Source organism: Diadema antillarum, unplaced genomic scaffold, assembly GCF_040938485.1.
Source record: "Diadema antillarum isolate AM-2024a unplaced genomic scaffold, OU_Dant_1.0 scf00000145, whole genome shotgun sequence".
Lineage (NCBI taxonomy): Eukaryota > Metazoa > Echinodermata > Echinoidea > Diadematoida > Diadematidae > Diadema > Diadema antillarum.
Genome location: NW_027271034.1, coordinates 294,618 through 321,653, shown reverse-complemented (window position 1 = coordinate 321,653; position 27,036 = coordinate 294,618). Strand labels below are relative to the sequence as shown.

Sequence of the window (27,036 nt, the reverse complement as noted above, 5' to 3'; positions counted from 1 at the left end):
CATCCCTAGGGGGTTAGGAACTCAATTTGTTAAAATGGGCACCATGCCCCACCCAGTGGGCCCCCAGGGGGCCCAAACGCCCCAAACTTAAGGAATCTGTAAAAATCTTCTTCTCCAGAACCAGAAGTGATAGAGCTAAGTTAATACTATGAGTTTGTACATTGATGACTGTAGTTTCAAGTTTGTTCATGGCAGAATCAGGGGTGCCCCCCTTGGGACCCAGGGGAGGGGGGTGAGGAGGGGTCCTAATGGGGCCTAAATTGTACATTTTTATCTTCTTCTTGAGAACCCCATGACCCATTTTCACCAAACTTGGCAGGTAGCATCCCTAGGGAGTTAGGATTTCAATTTCTTAAAATGGGCACCATTCCCCACCCAGGGGGCCCCCAGGGGGGCCCCAAACCCCCAAAATGAAGGAATCTTTAAAAATCTTCTCTAGAATCAGAAGTTATAGAGGTAAGATAATACTATGAGTGAGTACATTAATGACTGTATTTTCAAGTTTGTTCATAGGAGATCAAGGGGTGCCCCTCTTGGGGACAGGGGGGGGGGGGGAGTTAGTTAGGAAGGTCCAAATGGAGACCTGAATTGTACATTTTCATCTTCTTCCTGAAAACCTCATGATGTATTTTCATCAAACTTGGCAGGTAGCATCCCTAGGGGGTCAGGATCTCAATTTATAAAAATGGGCACCATGCCCCACCCAGAGGGCCCCAGGGGGCCCCAATCCCCCCCCCCCAAATTAAGGAATCTTAAAAAATTTGGGCCCTTATTGTACAGTTTCATCTTCTACTTGAGAATGCCTGGTCAAATTTTGGTAGAGCTGTGAATAATTTAGATTAGTGACTGCGTGAAAGGTGAACTTGCGATACTCAGGTGAGCGCTAGACCCGCGGGTCTCTTGTTTTGTACTACCTCTCTGATGGCGGTTGAATTAAGCAGGGATTTTAACAAATTATGATTTTCTTAATGTAGCAGTCATGTTCATGAAAGAGAAAGCAGATGTTTATACTGTGAGTTTCAAGCCATGGTGTGATATTGGTTAAGGCTGCATGGAGATAGTATAGTGATGTTATCAGGCATGGATAACGTACCTTCAGGGCTCAATACCAACACCAAATTTCTTTTGTGTCCTGTAGACAAGAGAGTCATGAATTGGTCACAGATGTAAGACCCTTTAGCAATAAATTTTATATTTGATGAGCCATAAAAGTTACCATAACCATAAATCATTATTTCACGCGACACCATAAAAACTCTGTAGTTACTTCTCTGTTTTATTACTTCCATCTGTGTTTTGTTTGGAACTATCTTCATAGTACTTTGACAAAACTTTTAAAAGCAAAATTTAATTTCTTGTGGTGTGGGAGGACAGTTATTGTTTTTCTGAGCACATGATTACTGCCAGCTGAAATCAGATTCCAGTGACCAGCTGGGTAGTTTGTTAAACCCTCTGCAACTGGTTAGAATAGGCGTTTTCACATCAGCGCGATAAAAATCCAAGCTCGAGATATTTTCCTATTTCCCAAGTCAGAAAATAGTGCGCTATTTCGAAACATCGGGCTGATGTGAAAATGCCTAATAAACATCTCTGATCATAGAAATTATGTATAAAGTAAATGTAATCACTGATACAAAGTACTCTTTTGATATACTATAAAACGAGAAATGTTCGCGTGCATTTTAATTTCGCGAATTTCGAGAGAGCCAAGATTTGCAAAATTACAATGCACATGAAAGTTCTGATCTTGTCTACGCTATATGCAGTATTTCATGCCGCGAAAAAGGCTGACAGCTCCAATTCGCGAAAATATCATGTTTTACAGTACTCTCTAGTTTGCAAGCTCGATCAAAACATGCAGTAGGTGCCTTATGTCAATCTGTATGAAGTCTGACTTGAACCTTAAGATTATTTTCTGAGTGTATGTACAATTGTGATTTGAAGATTATTTTCTGAGTGTATGTACAATTGTATTGTAGAACTGATGCTTCAACCATATAGATTCATCTGAGTTTATGAATGTTTTCATGAATGTCCAGTGCAAAGAGCACCCCTCAACCCATGGTCATCATGGCTGGGAAAAACTATTGTAAGTAGGCTTGTATTTTTGCCAGTACAAATGTAGTTCAATACCAGCTGTTCCAGTACAGAAATGATTATCAGGAACTATCACACCATGAGGATAATGTGAACTCCTTCCTGTATAACAAGACTTGAAGATTTTTCATCATAAGTTTCCTGTAATCGTGAATGAATATCCTGTCACTTTGTTTATTTCATATTCAGTTTTGTGTTAATGTGACAGTCTTGCTTTCATTGGTTTTGATGTTAATCATTTCAAGAATTTATAATGTGGATCATCAAACTGACAGTAAACTCTGTCGATGCCCAATTCTGACCCCCTTGAACAACGTAGGTAAAGGTTTGGCAGAAATATTGTTCTGAAGTGACTGGACACTTCTTATGTAATAACTGATGATTAACCATCGATTTTGAGGAAATGAGTCTTTCCTTTCATGGGAAAATTTGCCCTGTAGATGTATTTTTATGCATTTTTATTATAAAAGTAGAGGAATGCAAACAAACGCATGACAAGGCGTTACAAAAGAAAAGCGTTATGGCTAAATCAGACAAATTGTGGCTTAAAGTACCATTTTAGGATCAGTTGTGAGTGCCTCAATGTGGACATGACAATCTCATAAATTCAAAGAAGCAAGTGTCTAACTTGTATACGACTGTGATAAGCATGAAGACATTGCAATGATTTTTTGCAGTGATTAGATTGTGCACTTTCTTCCAAGGTTTCAAGGAAAGAAAGTGAGTCTGATTCAACTTGATGCATATTTGAAGTATTTTTATGTTATTTTGTTAGAACTATAAATCACACAGAAATATCTCTGGAAGGGGAGGGGGGGGGGGGGGGAGGCAGTAAATGAGCAATAATTTCTTCAGATTTTCCAACAAAGAGAATAGCTGTCATGTACTGGAACCCAATACTATTCCCTTTTGAAGAAAAAAAATACAACTAGAAAAGCACTCTGAGAGCGCAGACCTCCGCCAAGCAGCTCTACTTTCCCCTGATGATCTTGCTTTTCCATAGAGATCAGTGATTTCCACCCTTATACGTATTTAATATGCATGCTGAAAAAATTGCCCGATTGCCCAATATAGAAGCCTTTGATACGTCATAAACCCTCAGCTGCGCGGTGCGCCTTGCCCTAGCGGAAACTAGAGCATGCACTTTAGTGCACGTATGAAAACCTAAAAAATGTGCAGCTTGAACTCCTAAGTTCATTGACCCTACCTGCCAAAATATCGAAAATCTTCAAAAAAATCCATAAAAATTTCTGGATCACTACCAAAATTTAACATCTGTTTCTTGTGTCATTCTCAACCTTCCCTGCAAGTTTCATCCAAATCCATGCTCAACTTTTTGAGTTATTTTGCACTTGGACAAACTAATTAACAAACAAACCAACAAACCAACAAACCAAACCAACAAACCAACAAACCAACTAACCAACAAACCAACATACCAACGGTATTGAAAACATAAATTCCTCCCTTGGCGGAGGTAATAAATGTATATTTTCATTATTTTATTAGAGGTGACACATCAGGAGTGACGCAGTTGATTGAAGTTGAGTTTTTGTTTTTTTGTTTAAATGCCAGGGGAGCAGCAATAGGTGAGGATAAGATATTGTTGCACAATGGGATTCCCTTGTGTCAAGATGAGGGAGAGAAGAAAATCTGGTTTTGAGACCAAAGTAAGGTCAGCTGCCTACATGTACATTGTATAAGGCAGATCTTATTTGCAGCCAGTAACTTCTCATTGTCATTGAGATATCTTCTTTTTTTTCTACTGCAAGCTCATTAAATGCAAGGATTATTTCAATGTGCACATATAAATACACAGTTGTCAACTAGACAAAGAATAATTAAGAGATATGATAGATAGCCGGTAAGTTTAGAAAATATTTGACGTCCCTGCTTCCCTCTCGATATAAACAGTAGCTGCGTTAATCAACTTTCCCATGTTTGAAATGTGTTTTAGTACCCAATATCAAAATGTGTTTGCAAACGCCTTTCTGATCTTATTTCTGTGAAGTTGTTGCATTTATCAGCTCTGTTGTGAGTCAATTGGGAGGCCTTGTCACTGCACAGCTCCATTGCAAAATTTGACCGGCAGAGCGGAGGTGTGTAGTTGCAGTGGTTGACGTGGGCAGGTCCGAGCTATAAATGCGCTTCAAAAGGACTTTGCCTTCATCAACTCTATGAAGAAATGGGTTTCTGGCTCAAATGCATTTGAGCCAAAAAACACTTTTTTTGGTGTCTCATAAATGCATTTGTAAAATCATAATCAAAACAGCTTTGTGTTTGTCAACTTCCCCAAACTCCCCAAAGATGTTTGGAAACCTTAATTCTGTGTCAGAGGTGAGTTGATAAACAACACCAAGTGTCACCTCATGTAGCAACATGTCAAGTAGACATTATGACACATTGAAAAGCATTCCCAAAGAACAATATTTTCTGCTTTCTTTTCTTCCAGTACGTGAACTGGCTGTATATTCTGCTGATTTTTGCAGGTTTTATCTTTCATCCTTTGAAATTCTCCCTGTGGGTTAGGGCAGAGTGTCACCGTAGTTTGACACATAATTCTGAGCAATTGTAAGCGAAGAGAAAGTACAGATATAAGAAAGCTAAACATGCTGTGAATGACACTGAGATTGTGAGAACTGAAACAGGTGTTTGCGAATAAATTCATGGGCATGCCTTGACTAAACTGTCTACTAACACCCACGAAGAAAAACAAGATGGAATTCATGATGATTTATGTGATGGTTTCTAAAATGTTTTGGAGCTTAACAATATAGGGGCCTACTTACAATCACCTCTATACTGAATCTATATGGTATCTCAACCATGAAATGATCTGGGAGCCTGCCCCAGCATGGAAATTTATATGTTACCTTGTTAGACGTAGTGTATCGCCAAGAAGCTGTGAGATTGTACAGGGAAATAGGAGAATCAGAGACATTCAGAATGGAAGGATGTGACTTAATTGATCCCTGGATTTTTCCCCTGTCATGAGCAAATGTATCATGAGGCAGGTGAAGAACTGAGTGATGTCAGGGCCCTAATGTGAAAACATAGTACGGCGTAGTGAACGGTTGTGGTTCACTCTCAAAATTATCACCCCGTTAACAAAAACACACAGGTTTAGATGATGGATTGAGGTCTGCGTCCAATCAGCCCCCTGATTGCAAAATGATTACCGTATGATAATTCATTTCATTGCCATTGTATACATTAACGTCAGATAATAATAATTGTCCTCCTGTGGCCAATTAAAGGTTGTAGAGTTAATGATGGCATTAGCCATCATTTATGGGGAGGCAGCCAGAGGATAGGGCATCCTATCAAAAAAAAAGGCAAGTGCTTTGTGCATTGTGATTTAAAGGTCCTGTTTACCTTTGGGAGCAGTGATTTAAAAAAATGTTCAAGATATCACTTTTGATGCAGATGTGTAGGTCAGTTGTATCAAAAAACATCCTACCATATAAAGATTTTGCAATAAAGCGTAAGATGTAAGAGATAACACTATTTTTCTCTTTAAACCGTAACTGTAGACGTTTAGTCTGGAAACATTTTTATTATAACTATTGTTCACATTTCGTATATTTAACAATACTTAACATCAATTACACTTGTTTTAATTTTGACATTGGTTGTTTCTATCCCTAACTCACATTTTAGAACTATTTTGAAGCACTAATGCTGGGTTTTTTTAATCATCTGCAAATGGTAAATTACGCCTTTAAGATTATAAAGACAGGACTCCCTCAATCCAGGGTTGTAAAAGTGCACCAAGAAATTGAATGTTTGTACTTTTAAGAATGATCAGTACCATTTAAAATTTTTGACATTCAAGGAATATTTGTATAAATTTCTTATCACCCACGAGAGGGGCAGTTTGATTCAAAACAGTGAATTACAGCATGAACTGTCCAGCAGCATTATAAAAGCAATATAGACCTATACTGTAGCCATGGTAGAATATGAAATGGAATTTGAGAAGATTTTAACATTGAATTTCAAAGCTTGCTACAATGTAGCTAGCTACTTCGTGTTTAGGGAAAATTAAACACACATGCACGGTTCTCCATTTAGTCCATGAATGATCTGCTCAAGAAATGGCCAAAAGTTGACGCATGTGAACTCAGCATAATAAAAAAAACAAGCACATTGTTCCACTTGGTATCCCCATGGTATATCTACCATCATGAACATGTATTGTAGGGCATGGTGTGAAAGAAAAAAATATATTAAGAAAGAACACTAATAGCTAGCTAATGCCTAATGTGGAGCAATATTTTATGGGAATTTGCACAATCATGTAGTGTACTATTTGTGTCTTCACTGCAAGAGGTGCTATATGACATTAGGCTAATATCTAAATTTTTAAAACAAATTCAAATATACTCAATCTCACGAAGACATGCCTTCTGAAACTGAGTGCTGCATTCCCCCAATACAATGTAGTAGTCAAATTGGTGGCTATCTTCTTGAAAATCAGACATTAGTAACAAGCCATTTGAATCACCTATGCTCACTGTCTCTATGCCAATACTGTACGCGCTGAAATTTTTCGCGGTGGTTTTATTTTCGCAAATTTCGCGAATCGCCTTTGAACCGCGAAAATAACAACACGCGAAATATAACAACACGCGAATAAGTAAGTTCAGTTCAGACCCTCACAACCGCGAAATTAACAACACGCGAAAATGTCCTCCAAGTAGCAATTTGCGAAAATATCTGTATGCGAAAATTTCAGCTCGTACAGTACTTAAGAAATCCTGTTAGCAGGCAAAGAGCAGTTAGTTGTTGTGGTAGGTATGCCTTAGGGTGAACTGCTTGGTAATAAGGAAGAGCCTTGATAGAGTCCTGAGGTATACCTTTAAGCATGTTGCTATCCCATAATTCAGCAGGATGAGACAGGGCATTTGTTGAAGGCTAGGGAAACCTCAGAGTATCTGTCAGTCATGATACAACTTGCAGTAGCACACATGTCAGCTGCAGACCTGATGAATGTAGGAGGAAATTGTCTGTAACACAGCCATCTATCATGTTGTACTCTTTCTTTGTTCTCAAAGATACATTCAGGGTCTGCTGTGCAATGTTATTTCTGTTGATGTACTGTATGTTGGTTTGTACAAAGCTAATTTTTATCTAGCATGCTTTTTACATGAAGAACAAAAACAAAGTTTGTCTTTCATTTGTTGTACTCTGATAAGCTTTGACATCCTTTCCTTTTGCTTAGTCCCATTTTCAAACTTGTGACATCAATAGCTTGGTGATGGAAATATCAATGCACAATGGCATGTACAAGTTGCAATGGATGTATTCACATAAGCATCACATTTTTCTATGAAGTGCAATACAATATCCTTTCTTTCCATAAACAACCTTCAGTGCACTGACTGTTCCTAAGAATCATAATGGTATGGAGTTGTGTTCTTCAGGGGAAAAAAATCCCCCAAACTGTCATATCCTGTTTTGAAAAAGTGTGTCTGTTTATGGGATATAAATCATCATTTCAGGATATCACCAGAAGAAAATGGACAACATACAGATCTGCTGTTTTGTCTCTTTTTTTTTTGTGTTCGAAATAGGAAGGGCCTAGCAGGGTACAGAAGAGAAAGTAAAATATTTATAATGTATGATACTCATTTGATTTGATGAAGCAGTTGAAGATTTTGTGATTTTGTACAGACTTATCACCTGTTAACACTAGGACAATTCATCACCATTGGTTGATACATATGCAGTCATTAGCTCACCTGAGCCAAAGGCTCAAGTGAGCTATTGCGATCGCCCTTCGTCCGGCGTCCGTCGTGCGTCGTGCGTCGTCCGTCGTCCGTCGTCCGTCGTCCGTCGTGCGTCGTGCGTAAACTTTTTACATTTTCATCTTCTTCTTGAAAACCCCAAGACCGATTTTCATCAAACTTGGCAGGTAGCATCCCTAGGGGGTTAGGAACTCAATTTGTTAAAATGGGCACCATGACCCACCCAGGGGGCCCCCAGGGGGGCCCAAACCCCCCAAAATTAAGGAATCTTTAAAAATCTTCTTCTCTAGAACCAGAAGTGATAGAGCTAAGTTAATACTATGAGTTAGTTCATTGATGACTGTAGTTTCAAGTTTGTTCATGGCAGAATCAGGGATGCCCCCCTTGGGACCCAGGGGAGGGGGGTGGGGAGGGGTTCTAATGGGGCCTAAATTGTACATTTTCATCTTCTTCTTGAGAACCCCATGACCCATTTTCACCAAACTTGGCAGGTAGCATCCCTAGGGGGTTAGGAACTCAATTTGTTAAAATGGGCACCATGCCCCACCCAGGGGGCCCCCAGGGGACCCCCAGGGGGCCCAAATCCCCCCAAATTAAGGAATCTTTAAAAATCTTCTTCTCTAGAACCAGAAGTGATGGAGCTAAGTTAATACTATGAGTTAGTACATTGATGACTGCAGTTTCAAGTTTGTTCATGGCAGAATCAGGGGTGCCCCCCTTGGGACCCAGGGGAGGGAGGTGAGGAGGGGTCCTAATGGGGCCTAAATTGTACATTTTTATCTTCTTTTTTAGAACCCCATGACCTATTTTCACCAAACTTGGCAGGTAGCATCCCTAAGGGGTTAGGATCTCAATTTGTTAAAATGGGCACCATGTCCCACCCAGGGGGCCCCCAGGGGGGCCCAAACCCCCCAAATGAAGGAATCGTTAAAAATTTTCTCTAGAATCAGAAGTTATACAGCTAAGATAATACTATGAGTGAGTACATTAATGACTGTAGTTTCGAGTTTGTTCATAGGAGATCCAGGGGTGCCCCTCTTGGGGGCAGGGGTGGGGGGGGGGGGGGGTTAGGAAGGTCCAAATGGGGGCCTGAATCGTACATTGTCATCTTCTTCCTGAAAACCTCATGATAGATTTTCGTCAAACTTGGCAGGTAGCATCCTTAGGGGGTCAGGATCTCAATTTATCAAAATGGGCACCATGCCCCACCCAGAGGGCCCCAAGGGGCCCCCAATTCCCCAAATTAAGGAATCTTTAAAAATTTGGGCCCTTATTGTACATTTTCATCTTCTACTTCAGAATGCCTGGTCAAATTTTGGTAGAGCTGTGAATAATTTAGATTAGTGACTGCGTGAAAGGTGAACTTGCGATACTCAGGTGAGCGCAAGACCCGCGGGTCTCTTGTTTTATTGTATTCTATCTACTTTTTGCTAATTGTTGAACTAACCTCACAAAAAGAAATGCCTCTTGACATCATATCCATTGATAATGAGAGAGGACATTTGAGATATGTCAAAGTAGAAATATATAAACTTGTGAAGTAGTACAAGGAAGGTATCGCAGACTGCATACACAATGTTACAATGTTACAATGTATAGTGAGTAACCTAGTGTTTGGGATTGTTGCCACAAGCCTACCAGTGCACTGACACCCCTGGCATTTTGTGGTGAACATACCAACACCTTTTGCAAAAGTCGAGGAGCACAAGGTTTCTCATATGAAGGATATTGACAGGTTTGAGAAAATCAGCCCCTGGGTACTTTCTGGACTCCCGAGTTTGGGTTTCAAGGGAAGTGGGATCTACAGCGATTTTCCTGACAAGGCCTGTGTTCTGTGTTGTAATGAGTACATTGCCATGAGGTGAATTAGTTGGGAGGGAGGGGGGGGGGGGGGGAGGGGGAGTGGTAGAACATTAATTTTGTATTGATGTCTAATGTGCTGACACTTGTGTATGTGGTAATTTTGCAGTATGCAGTATGTGTTCCACCTCTGGTTTGTTTGTGATTGTCTGGCATTGTCTGGCATTGTCCAACCCTGTCTGATGAAGAAGAAAGGAAAAGGGTAAAAGGAAAAGACAACAATCCCTTCCTTCTCCACCAGGAAGTAACATACAGTTGGCTTCCCAGCTATCAGTCACATGTTTGAACAGTGTTAGTGGTCATGTTACCTCTCACTCCATTCAGGTGTTCAAAGTTGATAAGACAGCTCTGCTACATCAACAAACTTTTACTTCATTAGGACTCACACCAAGTTCAAAGGAACTTGCGGTTATTTCAGTAGAGATATTCTATACCAATTTACTCTGTCCCTTTCTGTTCTTCCTCCTTACCTGCAATCACTAATATTTCTTTTTTTATAGACCAATAGGTATTCAAACCATCATAAAATGAATAGGTTTAAAGTACACACAAATTGCTAAGTGCTGACTGGTTCCTGTTATTTTGGCATACAGATATTTTTGCGAATTAGGAGGTCACAGACATTTTCGCAAGATGTTATTTTCATGAATAGACACCGTCGCTATCGTAGATGCATTGTTATTCTAGTGCATGGCAACATTTTCACATGTTAAATTTGCGATCCAACGGTGATTCACGAAATTCACAAAAATGGTAAAGTACTGTTGTGAATATGACAGTCCAAAGTGTCTTTGACATTTTCTTTGTGTGTGTGTGTGTGTGTGTGTGTATGCATGTGTGTGTTGTTGTATGTGTGTGTGCATGCACATGTACTTCTAGAAACATGATCATGGAAACCGCTTGACAACTGCCAAGTTATTTTAATTCATGCTTCATTTGAAGGTAATGGTTTTTGCTCGTGATAGTATAAGTCCTAGTGTGGTTAACAGGATTTTCAGGTACTGCCAGTGTGTATCATGTGTATGTACTGGGTATAGAATATTGTCTCAAATATACAATAGTGGCCCATATCTTCAACTCATCCTGAAAAATTACCAGCTCAGTGTTCTTTATTTCGTATGATTGGCCTATTCTGAATGAAAATCAGATGATATCCCTGACTTGCAAACTTAATGTAAAATCTCTGATGTTGTGGAGTTCTCTTTTATTCATGGATTAGTTGCCATCAAGCTGTAATTTGCAGTAATGCATGAAAAATGTATTCGAGAAGCCTGTGCTTGAGGATATACTTTGTATGACCCGTTGTCTGTTTCCTCATAAAGACTTCACAGTCACTGCGAATAGCTGAAGATCAGTATTAGAACAAATTTTCTTTTCATTGGGGGGGGGGGGGGAGGGAGTGGCTGAGAAGAAGATTTGTGTATAAATTAGTACTTGCTACAAAGCTTGTTAGAATCAGAAAAGATGATATCTGTTTTTATGAGTTGATAGTTTCCTGCTCTGAAGACCATTGTATCTCAAGCAGCACAGCATCTGTATGAAATTTGTTCCCTTGGTGTAGTTTCTGCCTGCATAACAGTGTACTGTTGATAGAAGTCAAATCTGTGCATTACAAATCATACCACCATTGTCAGCAAAAGTGACATTACCTGTAAAACTAAAGTATATTGACTCTCTTTTTGCAGAAAAAAAAAAGAAAACTAAACTAGTGAATTTGTGGAAGTTTCAGTGTGACATAGAGGTCAGTATTATATTATTGATTCAAAGGATGATACATGAAGATAATAATGAGTATTGAGGAATATTTTTTGAGTGGAATTATTACATATTAGGAATCACTATGTAATTATGAAATGATAAGGTATGGCAGTATGACGACATCAGTGCGGTTACAAAGGATGCTTAAAATAATGTCACTATCAGAGGATAGAAATTTCACTTCCGTTTTCTTTTCTTTTCTTCTTTCATTCCTATTTGCCGTGGCCAGGAGGATGAGGGTATGCCGTCCACATCGTCTACTCAGCCTCCTCAGGGACTCAATGTCTTCCAACAACTCTTCACACAAAAGGTTTGACATCATCTCAGAATATTGCCTATTCCACTGTATTCTTTTCATCCACATCTGACAGATTGTTAACATCATTTCCTTCTCATCAACTCCTCTCATATGAACAATGTGTACACACACATGTACAGTATCATTGTGAATTCTTTTTCAAAGGAATGATATAGGTGTTGCTGAAATTTGTAAAATGCAAGTGTTCATATTGCAAGGCACATTGGGTTGAATTTAACTTCAATGGTAGACTGCTTGTAGTGACTTATAGTGAAATAGCAGTCACGAGTGAGAAGTCCTACCCAACAGATGTGATTTTGGTCACATAACTATGACATTGGTAATCCTTTTTATGTATAAATTTGACATCACTCAATTAGTGTATTTTACTTTTTCAGTTATAAGATGGCTATGTTTGTTACATTAGTATTGATAACAAAGGACATGGCACTGCATATAGTTACATATAGGCCTTTCAGCAAAGGTAATATGTTGAGTCTCTTAGGATCACATTTCTTATAAGAAGTTTTAAATCAATGACATTGTTGACAAAGCAAGCAAAAGATTTTTGTGGCAAAAGATTTTTGTGGCAAAAGATATAATTTTGCTTCACATCATGAATTATGAACTGAAGGACCTGTGAATCTGATCATCAGAGTGAAAGATTGGTAGCCTGGTTGTTACCGTACACCCTTGAATAATGCAGATTTTGTTTTGTTTTTTCATGGTTGAGAACAGCAGGCAATTACTTAAATGAAGTTGGTTACGCCTCATTTGTCAACGTTTTAAAGAATTGTTCAGTCTTCAACAGATCATTTATTAGTAGTGTAAAGGGAAGCATGGGTGTTTTAAGTTCTGTTGGATGTTGGCCAAATCACTGTGCATCAAACAAGGTCAAAGCCATTGTGTGGAAAGGGTATGTAAATCAAGGTACATGTGGATTAAAAAAAAAATTATAGTCAATGTTTTTCTCTGATTGGTTATTAAGTTCCTTTTCATGGGTTCTAGTGATGCTGTATTTCCTGTTTAGCATATGGTTTTTTACATATTTCATATCCTGCTGGTTAGAGCAGGATATTACTTCATGTATCAAATGTTTGTAGCACAAAGAAAGACAAAAAGACAAGTCAAGCTCAGTAACAGAGCTGAGGATGACATTAAGAACAAAGTTGACAGGCTAGCTGGAACAGATACTGATACACCGTATCTAACTCTGACAAGAAGTTCATATTTTGCAACAAATATGGTAGCCAGGTACAGTATGCAGTATGTATAGGTGTATACTTTAACGGAGAGGTTTTATGTCAGCATTAAATTATTAGATTGTAGTGTGGAAAGCACACACTATTTACAACTTCGTCATCCAAAGTATGCCTCTCTGTGATAATTTTTCTTTCATTTTTCATAGAATACTGACACCTGAAGTGAATACGACATTGGGCATCATATCTGAAGACTGCCAAATTTTAGACTACTATGGCGTGCCAGCATGACATTTTAATCAGTTTTACCTTAGTATTCTGTCCATTATTTTTATTGATTTTTTTGTTTGTTTGTTTATAATACCAGCAAGCATTTTAATCATCCTACAAATGTAATCGCGACCATGAATTAGATGTAATTACTTTCACTTTGCAATGCCTTCTCGAGTTTCACAACTCATTGACACTCTACAAACAAGGACAATTTTCCAGGGAATCTTCCCCCCCCCCCCCCCCCACCCGATCAACTTTGGCTGTGTTTATCTAACATGAGAGAGAGAATCACATTTTGAAATCTGTTTCAGATGGCCTTTACAATCGTGTTTGAAATGCGATTCTGATTGTGCCACGTTTATCTAACCGTCATATAATTTGAGTGTTGTCGCTGCAGAGCTGCTTTGCGCCGTTTGACCCAGAAGTAGAAGTCAACCGAGGTGTGTGTTTTTTGTAACTGATGGCGTGTATACTGGAAGTTGACCTTGGCAGCTTGGAGATATAAAGGCGTTTCAAAATGAAATTGCAATTATCTACTCGCAGAAAGATGATCATGGCCTCAAACATGTTTCACATTGCCCTTTGAATGGCATTTCAAATCGGTGTTGCTGAACACGTTTGAAAACAGGGTTCCATTTATCTATCACTCCAAAATATCTCAAACGCGTTTAGGATCGCGATTCTGCCTTAGAAAATTTTAGATAAATGCACTCTTTGACTGAAAAGAGTTAAATAACATAAGCAAGATTTCTTGTTTGCCAGCATTTTCTGTATGTCTCTGGTCACCAAATATTAGTATGATCATTTCTTTACATGCCCATTCAGTGTCCACATTACGCTATTTGTGTTTGTATGTGTTCCAAAGAATGAAGAGTTCTGCAAAATCACATGGTAAAGATTGCTAGTTTGAGATGTCCATTTTATACTATATCTTATGATTCACTGACCTTTATGTCATCTGTTACTTTCTTCAACTCATATTGTACAATCTTCCCCGATATTTTGCTTTCTGCAATGCAACTTTATTCACTCTTTATATGTTTACATGAATCCCCAAACAATGTTACTTCATACACTGTGAATTGAACCTAAGATTACGAAAGATGTTTTTTTCCCCTCCCTCATCCAAGCACCATAGAAACAAGCAACATTATGCTAATTCTAGAACCTCTATCAAAAGTCCCGACAAGATTTTAATTGTTTGTAAATTTTCGACACATTTCTCTATTCCTTGCTTTAACTGGTTGAGACCATCACCTTTCTCATTCTTGAATGTTCTCTCTGACAGCTCCTACCCATAGACTCCAGCACTGGCTGGCAGCTGGCTGGGGTCAGTCATGAACTGAGATCCTGGGAGAGGAAGGTAGAGCTTGGAGATGGATCCTTCAGTCTCCATGGCTCCTGTACCATTGTACCATCTCATCCTCAGGTATACAGTATATCCCTGTCTCTCATGTACTTCATTATATTCCTCTTTGAACGTAATGAGCATTTTTATGACAGTGCAAGAAACAGTGCTGTGGGTGCTTCGATCAGTCTTACCATCTGAATTCAATTTTTCTGTTCCTCATTTGTGATGGTACAGTTGTAGCTGCATAGAGTGTGTTGCAGATAGCTGTATTGCATAATTCTGTTCTGGCATTAACCAGGAATGTCAGAATGGATATCAAAATTATAAGATATAAAATCAATAATTAGTCGAATCAAGAAACTTGAAAACAAACTCACTGTTGCGACGTTTCGCCAATTATCAATTGGCTTCTTCGGGCGAATGATGCTCCCGATGATGGAATGGCCCTTAAATAGTGCGAGATTGTGCAGAGCGCACTGGACAAGAAAGACGGCTTGGGATCTTGCAAACGGCCCCGTCCCACGCTAGCGATAAATTGAAACGGAGACCTCCTCTCTTGTTAAGTGTGGGTCTCTCCACGCGTTCCCAGATGGCTTCCTTGACGCCCCTTTCAAATCATTTGGATTCTCTGTCCAGGATAGTCACTTCTTTGGTGTTAAACGAGTGGTTGCTATGTGTGTATATGTGTGTATTCTGCTGAATCCGGGATACTCTCTGAGCTGCTGGGTCTTCGGTGCTGATTGTTGAGTCTCTCCTTCATAGAAGTCATTGCAATCCTCCTTAGAACATCGAATGCCACATACTACGTTTCTTTGCTTTTCTTTAGCGACTCGGTCCTTGACATGCACTAATCTCTGCCTTAATGTGTTGTGGGGCTTGAAGGCGGTGGTGATGCCCTGTCTCTGGAACAATCTCTTGAACTTGTCTGACAAATCATGTACGTACGGAATAGTGATGGTGACTTTCTGTCCCTGCACCCCTTGAGCTCTCCATGTGTTCTTGTTTGGTGGCTTTGGGTTGTCAGCTTTAGAGAATGCCCAGTCAGGGTACCCACATCCGGCTGAGGCGTTTTTGATGTTGGTCTTTTCCTTTGTGACCTCAGATGAACTGTGAACTATGGTGTCTGCTCTATGGAAAAGGGTCCTGATGACAGCAAGTTTGTGAATCAAGGGGTGATGTGACTAGAAATTCAGGTACTGGTCTGTGTGGGTTGGTTTTCTGTACATTGAAGTGGAGAGGGAGCCATCAGATTCGACGTGGACCTCAACGTCTAAGAATGCCAGATTCCCACTCTTGCACGTTTCTTGTGTAAAGGAGATGTGTGTGTCCAAGGAGTTGATGTGACTGAAGAAGGAAGCACTCTCTTCTTCATGAAGGATGACAAAGGTGTCATCCACGTAACGGAGCCAGATACATGGAATGTGTCCGGAGTAGGTCCTCAGTGCTGTGGTCTCAAACTCTTGCATGTAAATGTTAGCTACTATGGGAGAAACTGTCGTCCCAAGCCGTCTTTCACGCGCTGGACAAGGTCCAGTACGCTCTGCACAATTTCGCACTATTTAAGGGCCATTCCATCATCGGGAGCATCATTCGCCTGAAGAAGCCAATTGATAATTGGAGAAACGTCGCAACAGTGAGTTTGTATTCCAGTTTCTTGATTCAACTAATTATTGATCTTGTACTTCGACTGGATGAATGAGAAGAATTTACATCAGTTTATAAGATATAAATTGACCAAAACTAACATCACAATCAAGTTGTAGCATTGATAAATGTACTATTGATTTGTGCTTTCCACCAAAACAAAATTTGTCAACTTACAATTTTTTACCAATTATTATATTATAATAATATTTTACCAATAAAATAAGGCTTGTTGGGCTGCATTTCATGAAACTTGTAAGTCACTGACAACTGTTTTAAGCTACTGAAATCCTTGCACCTGATTGGCTGGAAACAAATTTGTCAGTGAAAATCACTGACAAAACACTTGATGAAATGCCCCCTGAGCAAATTACCAATAGTGCTAACATCTGAAAGAGAGTATGCATACGTATCACTAGCTCAAGCATACATGTGTATCATACAAATGTCACATACATTACAACACAGATAAACATTGTGAAGACCATGCATCTGTGAACAACACTGATATAGTCCATCATTGCTTTTAACTCATCAAGTTTGTGGATCATGCGACTGTAATACCTTTTTTGGGGGGACAGCACAAACTATTAAATTTACCTAAAGCTGTGTCATTATTGTCCCCGCCGAACGAGTTCGAGCAGGGGACTATGAAATGGGCTCCGTACGTGTGTGTGTCCGTGTGTCCGTCCGTCCGTCCGTCCGTCCGTGTGTCCGTGTGTGCGTCCGTGTGTGATCAAAATCTTCAATTTGCTACTTCTCTGTCATTTATGAGCCAATTTTTATTCTGTTTGCTATATATGATAGCACTACATGGGAGCTTTGAAACTTCTACACAGAATTTCAGTCGTGACCTTTGACCTTGACCTTTGACCTATATTGTACATTTTGCTACAAAATGCTACTCCTTCGCCATTTCTAACCCGATTTCGATTCTGTTTGCTTTATGTGATGGCACTAGGTGAGGGCTTCAAAACTTCTACACAGAATTTTGACCTTTGACTTCTTTGACCTTTGACCTTGATTTTTGACTTGTATTGTACATTTTGCTACAAAATGCTACTCCTTCGCCATTTCTAACCCGATTTCGATTCTGTTTGCTTTATGTGATGGCACTAGGTGAGGGCTTCAAAACTTCTACACAGAATTTTGACCTTTGACTTCTTTGACCTTTGACCTTGATTTTTTGACCTATATTGTACATTTTGCTACAAAATGCTACTCCTTCGCCATTTCTAACCCGATTTCGATTCCGTTTGCTTTATGTGATGGCACTAGGTGAGGGCTTCAAAACTTCTACACAGAATTTTGACCTTTGACTTCTTTGACCTTTGACCTTGATTTTTTGACCTATATTGTACATTTTGCTACAAAATGCTACTCCTTCGCCATTTCTAACCCGATTTCGATTCCGTTTGCTTTATATGATGGCACTAGGTGAGGGCTTCAAAACCTCTACACAGAATTTTGACCTTTGACTTCTTTGACCTTTGACCTTGATTTTTTGACCTATATTGTACATTTTGCTACAAAATGCTACTCCTTCGCCATTTCTAACCCGATTTCGATTCCGTTTGCTTTATGTGATGGCACTAGGTGAGGGCTTCAAAACTTCTACACAGAATTTTGACCTTTGACTTCTTTGACCTTTGACCTTGATTTTTGACCTGTATTGTTCATTTTGCTACAAAATGCTACTCCTTCGCCATTTCTAACCCGATTTCACTTCCGTTTGCTTTATATGATGGCACTAGGTGAGGGCTTCAAAACTTCTACACAGAATTTTGACCTTTGACTTCTTTGACCTCTGACCTTGATTTTTGACCTATATTGTACATTGGCTACAAAATGCTAATCCTTCGCCATTTCTAACCCGATTTCGATTCTGTTTCCTTAATGTGATGGCACTAGGTGAGGGCTTCAAAACTTCTACACAGAATTTTGACCTTTGACTTCTTTGACCTTTGACCTTGATTTTTTACCTATATTGTACATTTTGCTACTAAATGCTACTTCCGGCGGGGACATATATTACGCACCGCGTAATTTCTACTTTTCCTTGTTATTCAAATGATGAACTTTGTTTTGCAAGACAGCAATGGTAATATCCCCCCTCCAAAACACACACACACACACACACACACACAAACAAACAACAAGTGGGGAGTGATATCATTAACCAGGGTAATGGCAGTCCATCTATCCTTCTATCCTTCTGATATAATCATGCTGAAGTTTTGATAGCTTTCAGCACAAAGGGATCAACTTTCAGGGTTTGTTTTGATGGCCAAACTTCTCCAGCGTGAAATACCTTTCTTTCAATACACCTAGGATTTGAAGCTAACCTGTGTTGATGCATTGAAAGTAAATTTAAGAATGCATAACAAACTGTGAAGTGAGAGACAAAATCCCAAGATATTATAGAGCTATAAAGCTGAGTGTCGGTAGGATATGTGATGGTATAATTAAAGCAAGTAATGCAAGAGGGGAGGGATTATCAAGTTTTGCATTGATGGGTCCATGACAGGCTTATTATGGGAAGGCTTAAATTGGATCAAGGACGTTTCTCAGCTTTTCCTTTCTTTTTCCACATTGCACAAGAGCATAATAATATACTACTCAACAGAGTTCAGTAGTTCATGATATTAACTCTTTGCTGAATGACATGGAGATTGAAATATGGGGCTCTTTGATAACTTAGTGAGTGCCCTGAAATGACGAGGCAGTTTTTGCATGGCATATTAAAGTGAATTATCAGTTTTCGGTGAAGATATTGATCGGCTGCGGTCATTTTTCATCTGACTGATATTAATGGAAAATTTGTAATAAAAATCATCTATGGACAGCAAGTGTTTTGCTGAACAATTGAGGACATTTCTAATATGTTTTGTCAAAAATCTGCCAAGATTAAACATTTGACAGTTCTGTTATTTTTGTCTTTTTTAGTTCTCTGTGACGTGTAACTTCTTGCTCTACGTTCGAATGGGGGGAAAAAAAGACATCAATATCATTTCATGGCTTTTTGCTATAATTGCTTTTGAAAGATAAGTGCTGGTGAAACACTGCTGTGGGTTCAAGACTTGCCCCTTGCCTCAACATTGACAAGGCCTGAAATTGCCTCTTGCACCTCTAGCAAGCTGTTTGGCTTAATAGGCATATTTCCTTTGTGGAGAAACACAATGAATACTGTCTATGGTTACCATGACAAGTTAGAGTCAATAGTGCTGCTACCAACAAAAGCAGTGGCGACAATTGGTTCAATTGATGGCTGTGCAGGTGGTAGTCAATTTAGGTTGCTCATGATCTGGGTCTAGAATGTGCTGAAGCTGGCAGAGTGCATCAATAATGAATGGTTTCAGAAACATCAGCCTGTGTGACTTCATTCATACCTCATTTATCACACCACTGTCAACGTTTCATAGATATTGATCATGGAGCGATTGATTATAACCTGTATTATAGGAATTTTATTCACAGTCTCTCATGAAATTGCTTAATTTTGATAGCAATTTTGTACACTTTCTTCTGTGCTAGCTTTGCAATTGTGTTGCATATATTTTTGACCCTTTTATAAAGCAGTGATATATGCACTCTGTCTGTGCCAGTATTAATGTGAAATATATATTTTGCATTTGTCAGGATTCTGAATACATTGCTTCTGTTCGTACACTTCTAGGCATACAAACAATCACATCTAGGAATACACTGTGCACTATAGCATTTGTTGAAGCTCATTAAATGCCAAACTACTGTAGAATCAGAAACATTTGTGGCACAAAACTTCATGAATTGGAGCCAAAGGCTTTTTTTAGCATGAAACTTTTGCAAATTCGTGACTGGCTTTCAATGCATTGGATGGACAAAAACTTTTGTGTGCATTTTACTTTTTTGAATCTTGGCTCCTTGCAATATTTGCAAAAGTTTCATGCATTTCATGCATGCAAAAATTTCTGGTTTTACAGTACATGCCAGATACATTTTGTATGTTGGAAAATGGAATTATTGATAGGAAAATGTAGTTTAATCATGTTGTAGGATCTCCTGTAAAATTGGTTGACACTGGGTTAGAATGAAATGATATCTACCTGCTTGTTTCTTTGTTGCTGTTTTTTTTTTTGTGATAAATAGTTATGTCTTCTCCACTTAATCACAGTCACTGTTTGTACAGTATGGAAATACAAAGACATACAATTTATCTGCTAGTAGTGCTCAAAGTTAACCCTTGTGCTTTTAAACTTTCTAAATCTTAATAGACTTTGAATCTGATTGAGATTCTATGCTCTTTACCTCTGTAAAAGTGGAAATTTTGGCACGAGTAATTTTTCATGCTCACTTGGGCCAGATGAAGATTGCATGTTTTTAAGTCGACTGAATCAAAATATAAGATAGTGTTATATATAACAAGCAAAAAAAAAATTGTGTGCTTTTATTTTCCCTCTGGGTTCTTGTGCTAAATGTGCAAAATTTCTACTTTTACAGTAATATGCAATGGATGGAAAACACCTGAACTTCAGAAGGGCATATGTGTCATGTGCACAAAGAGTGACATTTCGACATTGTGACATTGTAACTGACCATACTCTTATCTGGTCAGAGCACAGCCTGTTCTGTGTTCTAGTATACCACCACATTTCACGATGACTGCATGTGCTAAACGTCCATATCTTATAGCTACCTGTGAGCGTTTGTGTGTTGTGTGGTCTGGTACCTAGAGATCTTTGAGTTATAATAGTACTGTTTGTGATGGGACGGTATTTGTGTATCTTGTGCTACATGAGCCTGCTAGCTAAAAAATTAAAATTAAAAAAAAAAAGGGGAAAAAAAGTAGCAATGAAAAGGGGAAAGTAATGGCCAGTACTTTACTATTTGTGACCCTGCTTCACAAAACCAACAAAAGGTCGCCAGACATGGATTTTCAGTTAAGGGCAGAATCTGAAAGAGCAGACTCTAAGCTTTGATATGATGTATAATTCAGCTCGAATGGACACTCCTAGCCTATTTAAATATTTGAAAGAAAGCACACACTCTGGAAAGATGTGGACTGAGAAAAGAGGCTCTGAAGTATAGGGTCTATTCAAGTTCTTAATCTTTACCAAGCCATGCTAGCTGTACAATGAATGTGACAAAAACAGGACATAAACCATAGGAGCAAGAACAATGAAGGGATTATGGGATTGAGCTGAAATTGGGCATGCTATATTAACACCCTTTGTCCACGATTACTGCCAAATTTCAAAGCAGTAGCATCATCTTTTCTTAAGTTATTAGAGTTGAAAGTAAAGATTATGCAATGGGTTTTTAAGAAATGAAAAGGGGACTCTTTAAGACACACCTTCTCACAGTGCTCTACAAAAAAAAAAAGTGCTTAAGAAAAACTGCTAGAAACACAATTTCCTGTCTGTTTTATGATCCCAAACTTTAGCACAATAAAGAAGAAGATTTGCCCTTTCAGAAAATGTGAAAAACTCAAAACTGGCTAGGTTGACCCATTTCACTTATTTTCAGTCGACTGTCCTCACACAAAATCAACGTGTGCAACTTTTTGTTCATTTTGTGATGCACGGTCACATTTTATATTTAATTCCTCTGAACTACAGTTAACCTGAGCCAGCTAATCAGCATTTAGTCTGGACCTCCGTATCAAGTGTAGATTATCAGTAGTTGGTATTCTGATAGCAAGGACTAGCTAAAACCTCAGACTAAGTCTAGACTAAATATTAATCGCAGCTGAATTGTACAACGAAGAGCCTGGTACACAAGACGCACACTTTTTTTGATGCAATGCACAAAGCACAATACTGCCAAAACTACAGCTTTTTATCACACACTGGCACAGTCCCTTGAATGGTGAGGCTGACAACAAGAAGCTGTAAAGAACTCTGGAATTGGGCTCGTAATTAGTTTACGTGTTGTGGAGGGACTGCGTATAAGTACGTTGGCACAGCAGTCTTGTGCGGAAAGTGAAACTGAGGAAGTTTCCGTGGATTTCTATGATGAAATAACTCCGAACTAAAGTTTAAGGCATTATTTACCATTTGCAGATGAAACAAAAATCCAACTTTAGTGCTTCAAAGTAGTTCTAAAATGTGAGTCAGGGATAGAAACAACCAATACAAAAATGTTAATCAATATGATCAATTTTAAGTAAACAATACCTTTAACGTGAAATTACTCAACACATTAATCAGCACTTTAAGGACTATTTTACAGAAAAAATTAAGAATCAATGTACCTGACAGGCTGATATGGCAGACTCATATGTATGTTGAGAAAATTCACTGATTACTACATCCTACTGCCATAAGAGAATAATTTAAAGTTGATCATTGCATTTCAGATATTTTTATGCTGGCATATACACGTACACAGTATGCACTGTTCAAATCTGTGAAACTGGGGCAGATTTTCCAGTCACCATCGCATTGCACTCTGTTTCAATAGATGAGCCATTGCTAGTCAAGCCGCGGTACGTATGGTACAGTACATACTGTTGAGTTAGTTGAAGTTCAGACTTTCAACTAACCCCTGTGGGAGACTAAAGATGTATGATTTAGTTCACACTTTAGTTTCAAGGTCAAGGCAAAAACTGCTGTCGGAATACCCAAAGTTAGGCCTTGCCTAAATTTTGGAAGTTAATCCTCTGCTAATCTGGACTTAAGCCTCAGACTAACTTAGTCTGTGTGATCAGAATAGCCACCAATAAGTTTCATATCATATACTGTATATACATATTATATGTATGAGAAGTAGATTTTCACATTTACTAAGTAGCAAATGAAACTAAAACTGTAGCGCTACTGTTGTATGGTAGGATGGATGGGGCAGGCCAAGAGAGATATGTGGACAGAGAATGTAGCTTGCATGATATAAATTAAAAAAGCATCGGCTAGGTTTGTTTGTCGCATTCCTGTCTCTGGAGTATCAGAAATGTGTATGAACAGTGATTACTGGAGACAGTTCCAATATAGTCCGAACCTGGACAGGGGTCATGATACTCAGCTTGTCACATTACTTCAGGCCAGTCATTTTGTTTAGCTGTCTCTCCCTTTCTACCCTCTCTCTCTCTCTCTCTCTCTCTCTCTCTCTCTCTCTCTTTCTGTGCATTTTCCATCTTTGTTTGCACCCTATTTTTGTACCTGAATTTGTGCAGACATTCTGTCGTTTGATTTATTTTGCTTTCATGTTTTATTTCAGATGTCGATATTATTTTGAATAATTAGATTGGTCACAGGAAGTAGGAGTAGGACAGCTTTGATATTTTCTGGTGCATTCAAGGACAAAATCTGTTTCAGAACACAAGAGCCATGGCTTGTAGGGACCTGGTTTATAGCTGTGTGGCAGAAAATCAAATGTAATGATTTATCTTGATATGCATACAGCAAACCAGGTGTGGAGAGTAATTACATTAGCTGCAGGGTTTCATGCAAATGTCAATCCACCAGAGAGGGGGAAGAGTTGAATTTTCGAAAACTAGGTGACATTTATTGAATTTTCCATTTTTGCGCAACCACCTGGTAAAGATAACACACATTTGTATTTACATTCCCAATTTTCTTGTTTTAACTGTGTTAGGTATTTTTAGTTTGCATCGGCCTTCTGTCAGTGTGGGTCACGTGACAGCTGAAAGTTAAGTGACACATCACTGGTTATTACCATCAGAGAGGGGGAGGGGAGAAGGGAAGAGATCTCTTTCTGGTGAAGTTTTGCCATCACTGTTTGTTGTCTTACAAAATTCAGTTCAGTTCATCTTTTGTTGGAGGGGGGAGGGGGGCTAGTGAAAGCAGTGGGAATGATGGTTATTGTGTTCATAGAGGGCAGTCTTGTGCTGGTGTGTGTACATTAAATTCAAATTCAAATTTTATTTTCACTTCTTTTTTTTCAACAGAATGTACAAAGAAATATGAAGAATCTGACATGCGTGTTGTTGAGAATATGCATAGCCAGCCAGGGATAACAACATGTTCATGTCTACATGATCAGTACAAAAAAGAGACATGCAATAATATTTTATACACTCTGCAAAAAAAAAAAAGTGGAGGTACCCACTCAAAAGACAAAAACGAAGAAATATACATAATAAGTGGATCTCTTTATGATTATGTATCTTGCCAGGTGATACTGGAAACATTGAAGGATACTGAGAAGTTCTTAGAGTGGGACAATGAGGTGATTGGCTGCAGCTATGTCTCCCTTCCCTCGACCACCGAGGCTTCCGACTACCCTCTGATGGCCGATGTGGTCAGCCTAGCTCTGTCGCCTCGCTATTCCCCTCCAGATGGTATGGTGGACAGGATACTGGCCTTCCTGACCACGCCTTTCAAACTCTTGTCCAGAGGAGCAGTGGATATGTCCAGCAGCAATGTTCACAAACCTGCAGTGGTTGCCAGGTGGGTGCCAGGAACTTTGTTGCTCTGACATGACCCTTCATTCCTGTCATTGCAAACTATTGAACCACACAGGTTCCTTGATAGCTTGTTGCTGATATGCTGTAGGTTAGGCAGTTCAGTATGAGACAGATTCTCTAAAAGTTTTCAATCATTTCAGAGACATCATTGCCTAGTGTGACATAAGATACACCTGTCCATTGAGGAAATACACTTTTGTACTGTTAGCAAACTGGAAATATCTGCTTTATTTTGCTGTTTTGTTTTTGTTATGTCATAATTACATGTGTCATCTTGTGTGGTAGATCGTCTCACATTAGTATCTTAATTGAGGCTATGTGCCTGATAGCTAGATGTCACAACTCATTTTTGCTGTTGTAAGATACACCTGTCCATTGAGGAAATACACTTTTGTACTGTTAGCAAACTGGAAATATCTGCTTTATTTTGCTGTTTTGTTTTTGTTATGTCATGATTACATGTGTCATCTTGTGTGGTAGATCGTATCACATTAGTATCTTAATTGAGGCTATGTGCTTGATAGCTAAATGTCACAACTCATTTTTGCTGTTGTTGTTTTTTTCCAGATCGTGGCGAATGGAGGAGGACATGTCAATCTGGATGTTCTGTAGGACCGTCTTCAAGGGCAAAGGTCGTATCTTGCAAGAGCTGTGGAGTTACAGTTTTGCACAACCTTCTGAAGAAGGTACATAGAGCATTAATTACCTGTCAAGAGATTCTGTATGCACCATATATTTAGCGAGTCTAATGTTTCACGAATCGGGACTTGCCAAGAATTTTGCAAGTGTTTAATTTTGCGATCATGGAGTTCAGTAGTGAATGGAAAAATGTAAGCATGCATGTCGCATTCCTGTCAGGATGTGAGTTGATATTCTTGTTTGTTAATCAATATTTGAATAGCACATGACTCATGAAATTAGTGAAAATAAATGCTTTGTAAAATATAATATGGTGAATACAGTAGGAGATGCCTCTTTGTATCCATAGAATTTTAAAGACACAAAGAATGTGTGGACTTTTGTGTGGTGTTTCTTAAAGGACAAGTCCACCTTCATGTACATAAGGATTGAGAGAATGCAGCAATATTAGTAGAACACATCAGTGAAAGTTTGAGGAAAATTGGACAATGCGTCCAAAAGTTACAAATATTTCAATTATCTTAGCAGTCACTGCTGGAAGAGAAGACTACTACAGTGTATGATGTCACATGCGTACAACTATATAAGGAAAATAAAAAGAGATTTTCACCAAACTTTACTTTTTGAATAAAATGCAAATTTCTTCGACTTGCTACTGACGTATGTTAAGGGTAATATTATTCCCCCTGCCTTCTGAAAAAGAGAAGTCGAGTGTTCTTTTGTTATGCGAGAAAAATGGAAACATGTTGAATTTTCTTTATTCTTTCTTTATATCGTTGTACTCATGTGACATCACAAGCTATAGTAGTCTTTTCATCCAGCGGTGACTGAGCAGAAACTTCAAAAATTCCTAACTTTTTAACGGATTGTCCGATTTTGCTCAAACTCTCACTGATGTGTTCTACTAATATTGCTGCATTCACTCAACCCACATGTCTATGAAGGTGAACTTGTCCTTTAAGCAACCAGTCTGTGCCAGAGCACCAAGTGTGCCAGAGGCATCAAAATATCTTTTGGCTGTCCACCAATCACAACACAACATCTTTTGTGTATTTGTGAACACATAACACTTGTACTTTTTGATTAGGTTTCTTCAGAATCGGTTTATAGATCTCGTACAAATGTATGACAGGGCAATTCTATGGGTAGAGTTCGAGAATGTTTTGTGAAAATAAAGAGGTCGTAGGTTATGGTAAGATCTCACTGCACAATGCACTAAGCACAATCTGACTAGGATTTAAAAGAATTTCAACGTGCTTGCTAGCATGTTAAATGTAAGCAATTTACTGTTTAGGCAATATCTTGACACACGTAAGTGTTTGTTTTTCCCAAACTGTGTGGCATGCCATAAGGGAAATTCACTTGCTAGAAAGTGGGAAACTTGTAGTAATTTTAAACTTGTTTCACAATTTAGACTCACTCTTGTAATATGTTGTTGAGATTCAGTGCAATGAAGATTTGAATATGGCTTTCAGGATAGTATAAGACATGATTGCAGTCAACATTGAGAACTGGAATTTCTTTTGTGTTCAGTCAATTATCTTGACTCTTAAATGATACTGTACATTATTATTCTCTGACTTACCTACTGTAAAAGTGAATATTTTTGCTTGAGTAATTTTTTGGCTGATTACAATGAATATCATGTGTTACAGGAATGCAGTTGCATGCAAAAATATTTGCTTGCTTTCATTTTCACGCTAGCTTCTGGAAGTACGAAATGTGCGAAAAATTTCCACATTGTGAAAATTCCACTCTTA

General features: G+C 38.7%; 1 protein-coding gene across 1 annotated transcript in view; it reads left to right on the top strand.

Annotated features, from left to right (window-relative positions):
- LOC139721504 (uncharacterized) overlaps positions 1-27,036 on the top strand; it is a 53,971-nt gene that overhangs the window by 17,328 nt on the left and 9,607 nt on the right. The window contains exons 2-5 of the mRNA XM_071632819.1: positions 11,695-11,775; positions 14,527-14,667; positions 24,346-24,620; positions 25,205-25,323. Of these exons, the coding sequence (XP_071488920.1) occupies positions 11,695-11,775; positions 14,527-14,667; positions 24,346-24,620; positions 25,205-25,323 (616 nt within the window). The remainder of the gene's footprint in view (positions 1-11,694; positions 11,776-14,526; positions 14,668-24,345; positions 24,621-25,204; positions 25,324-27,036) is intronic.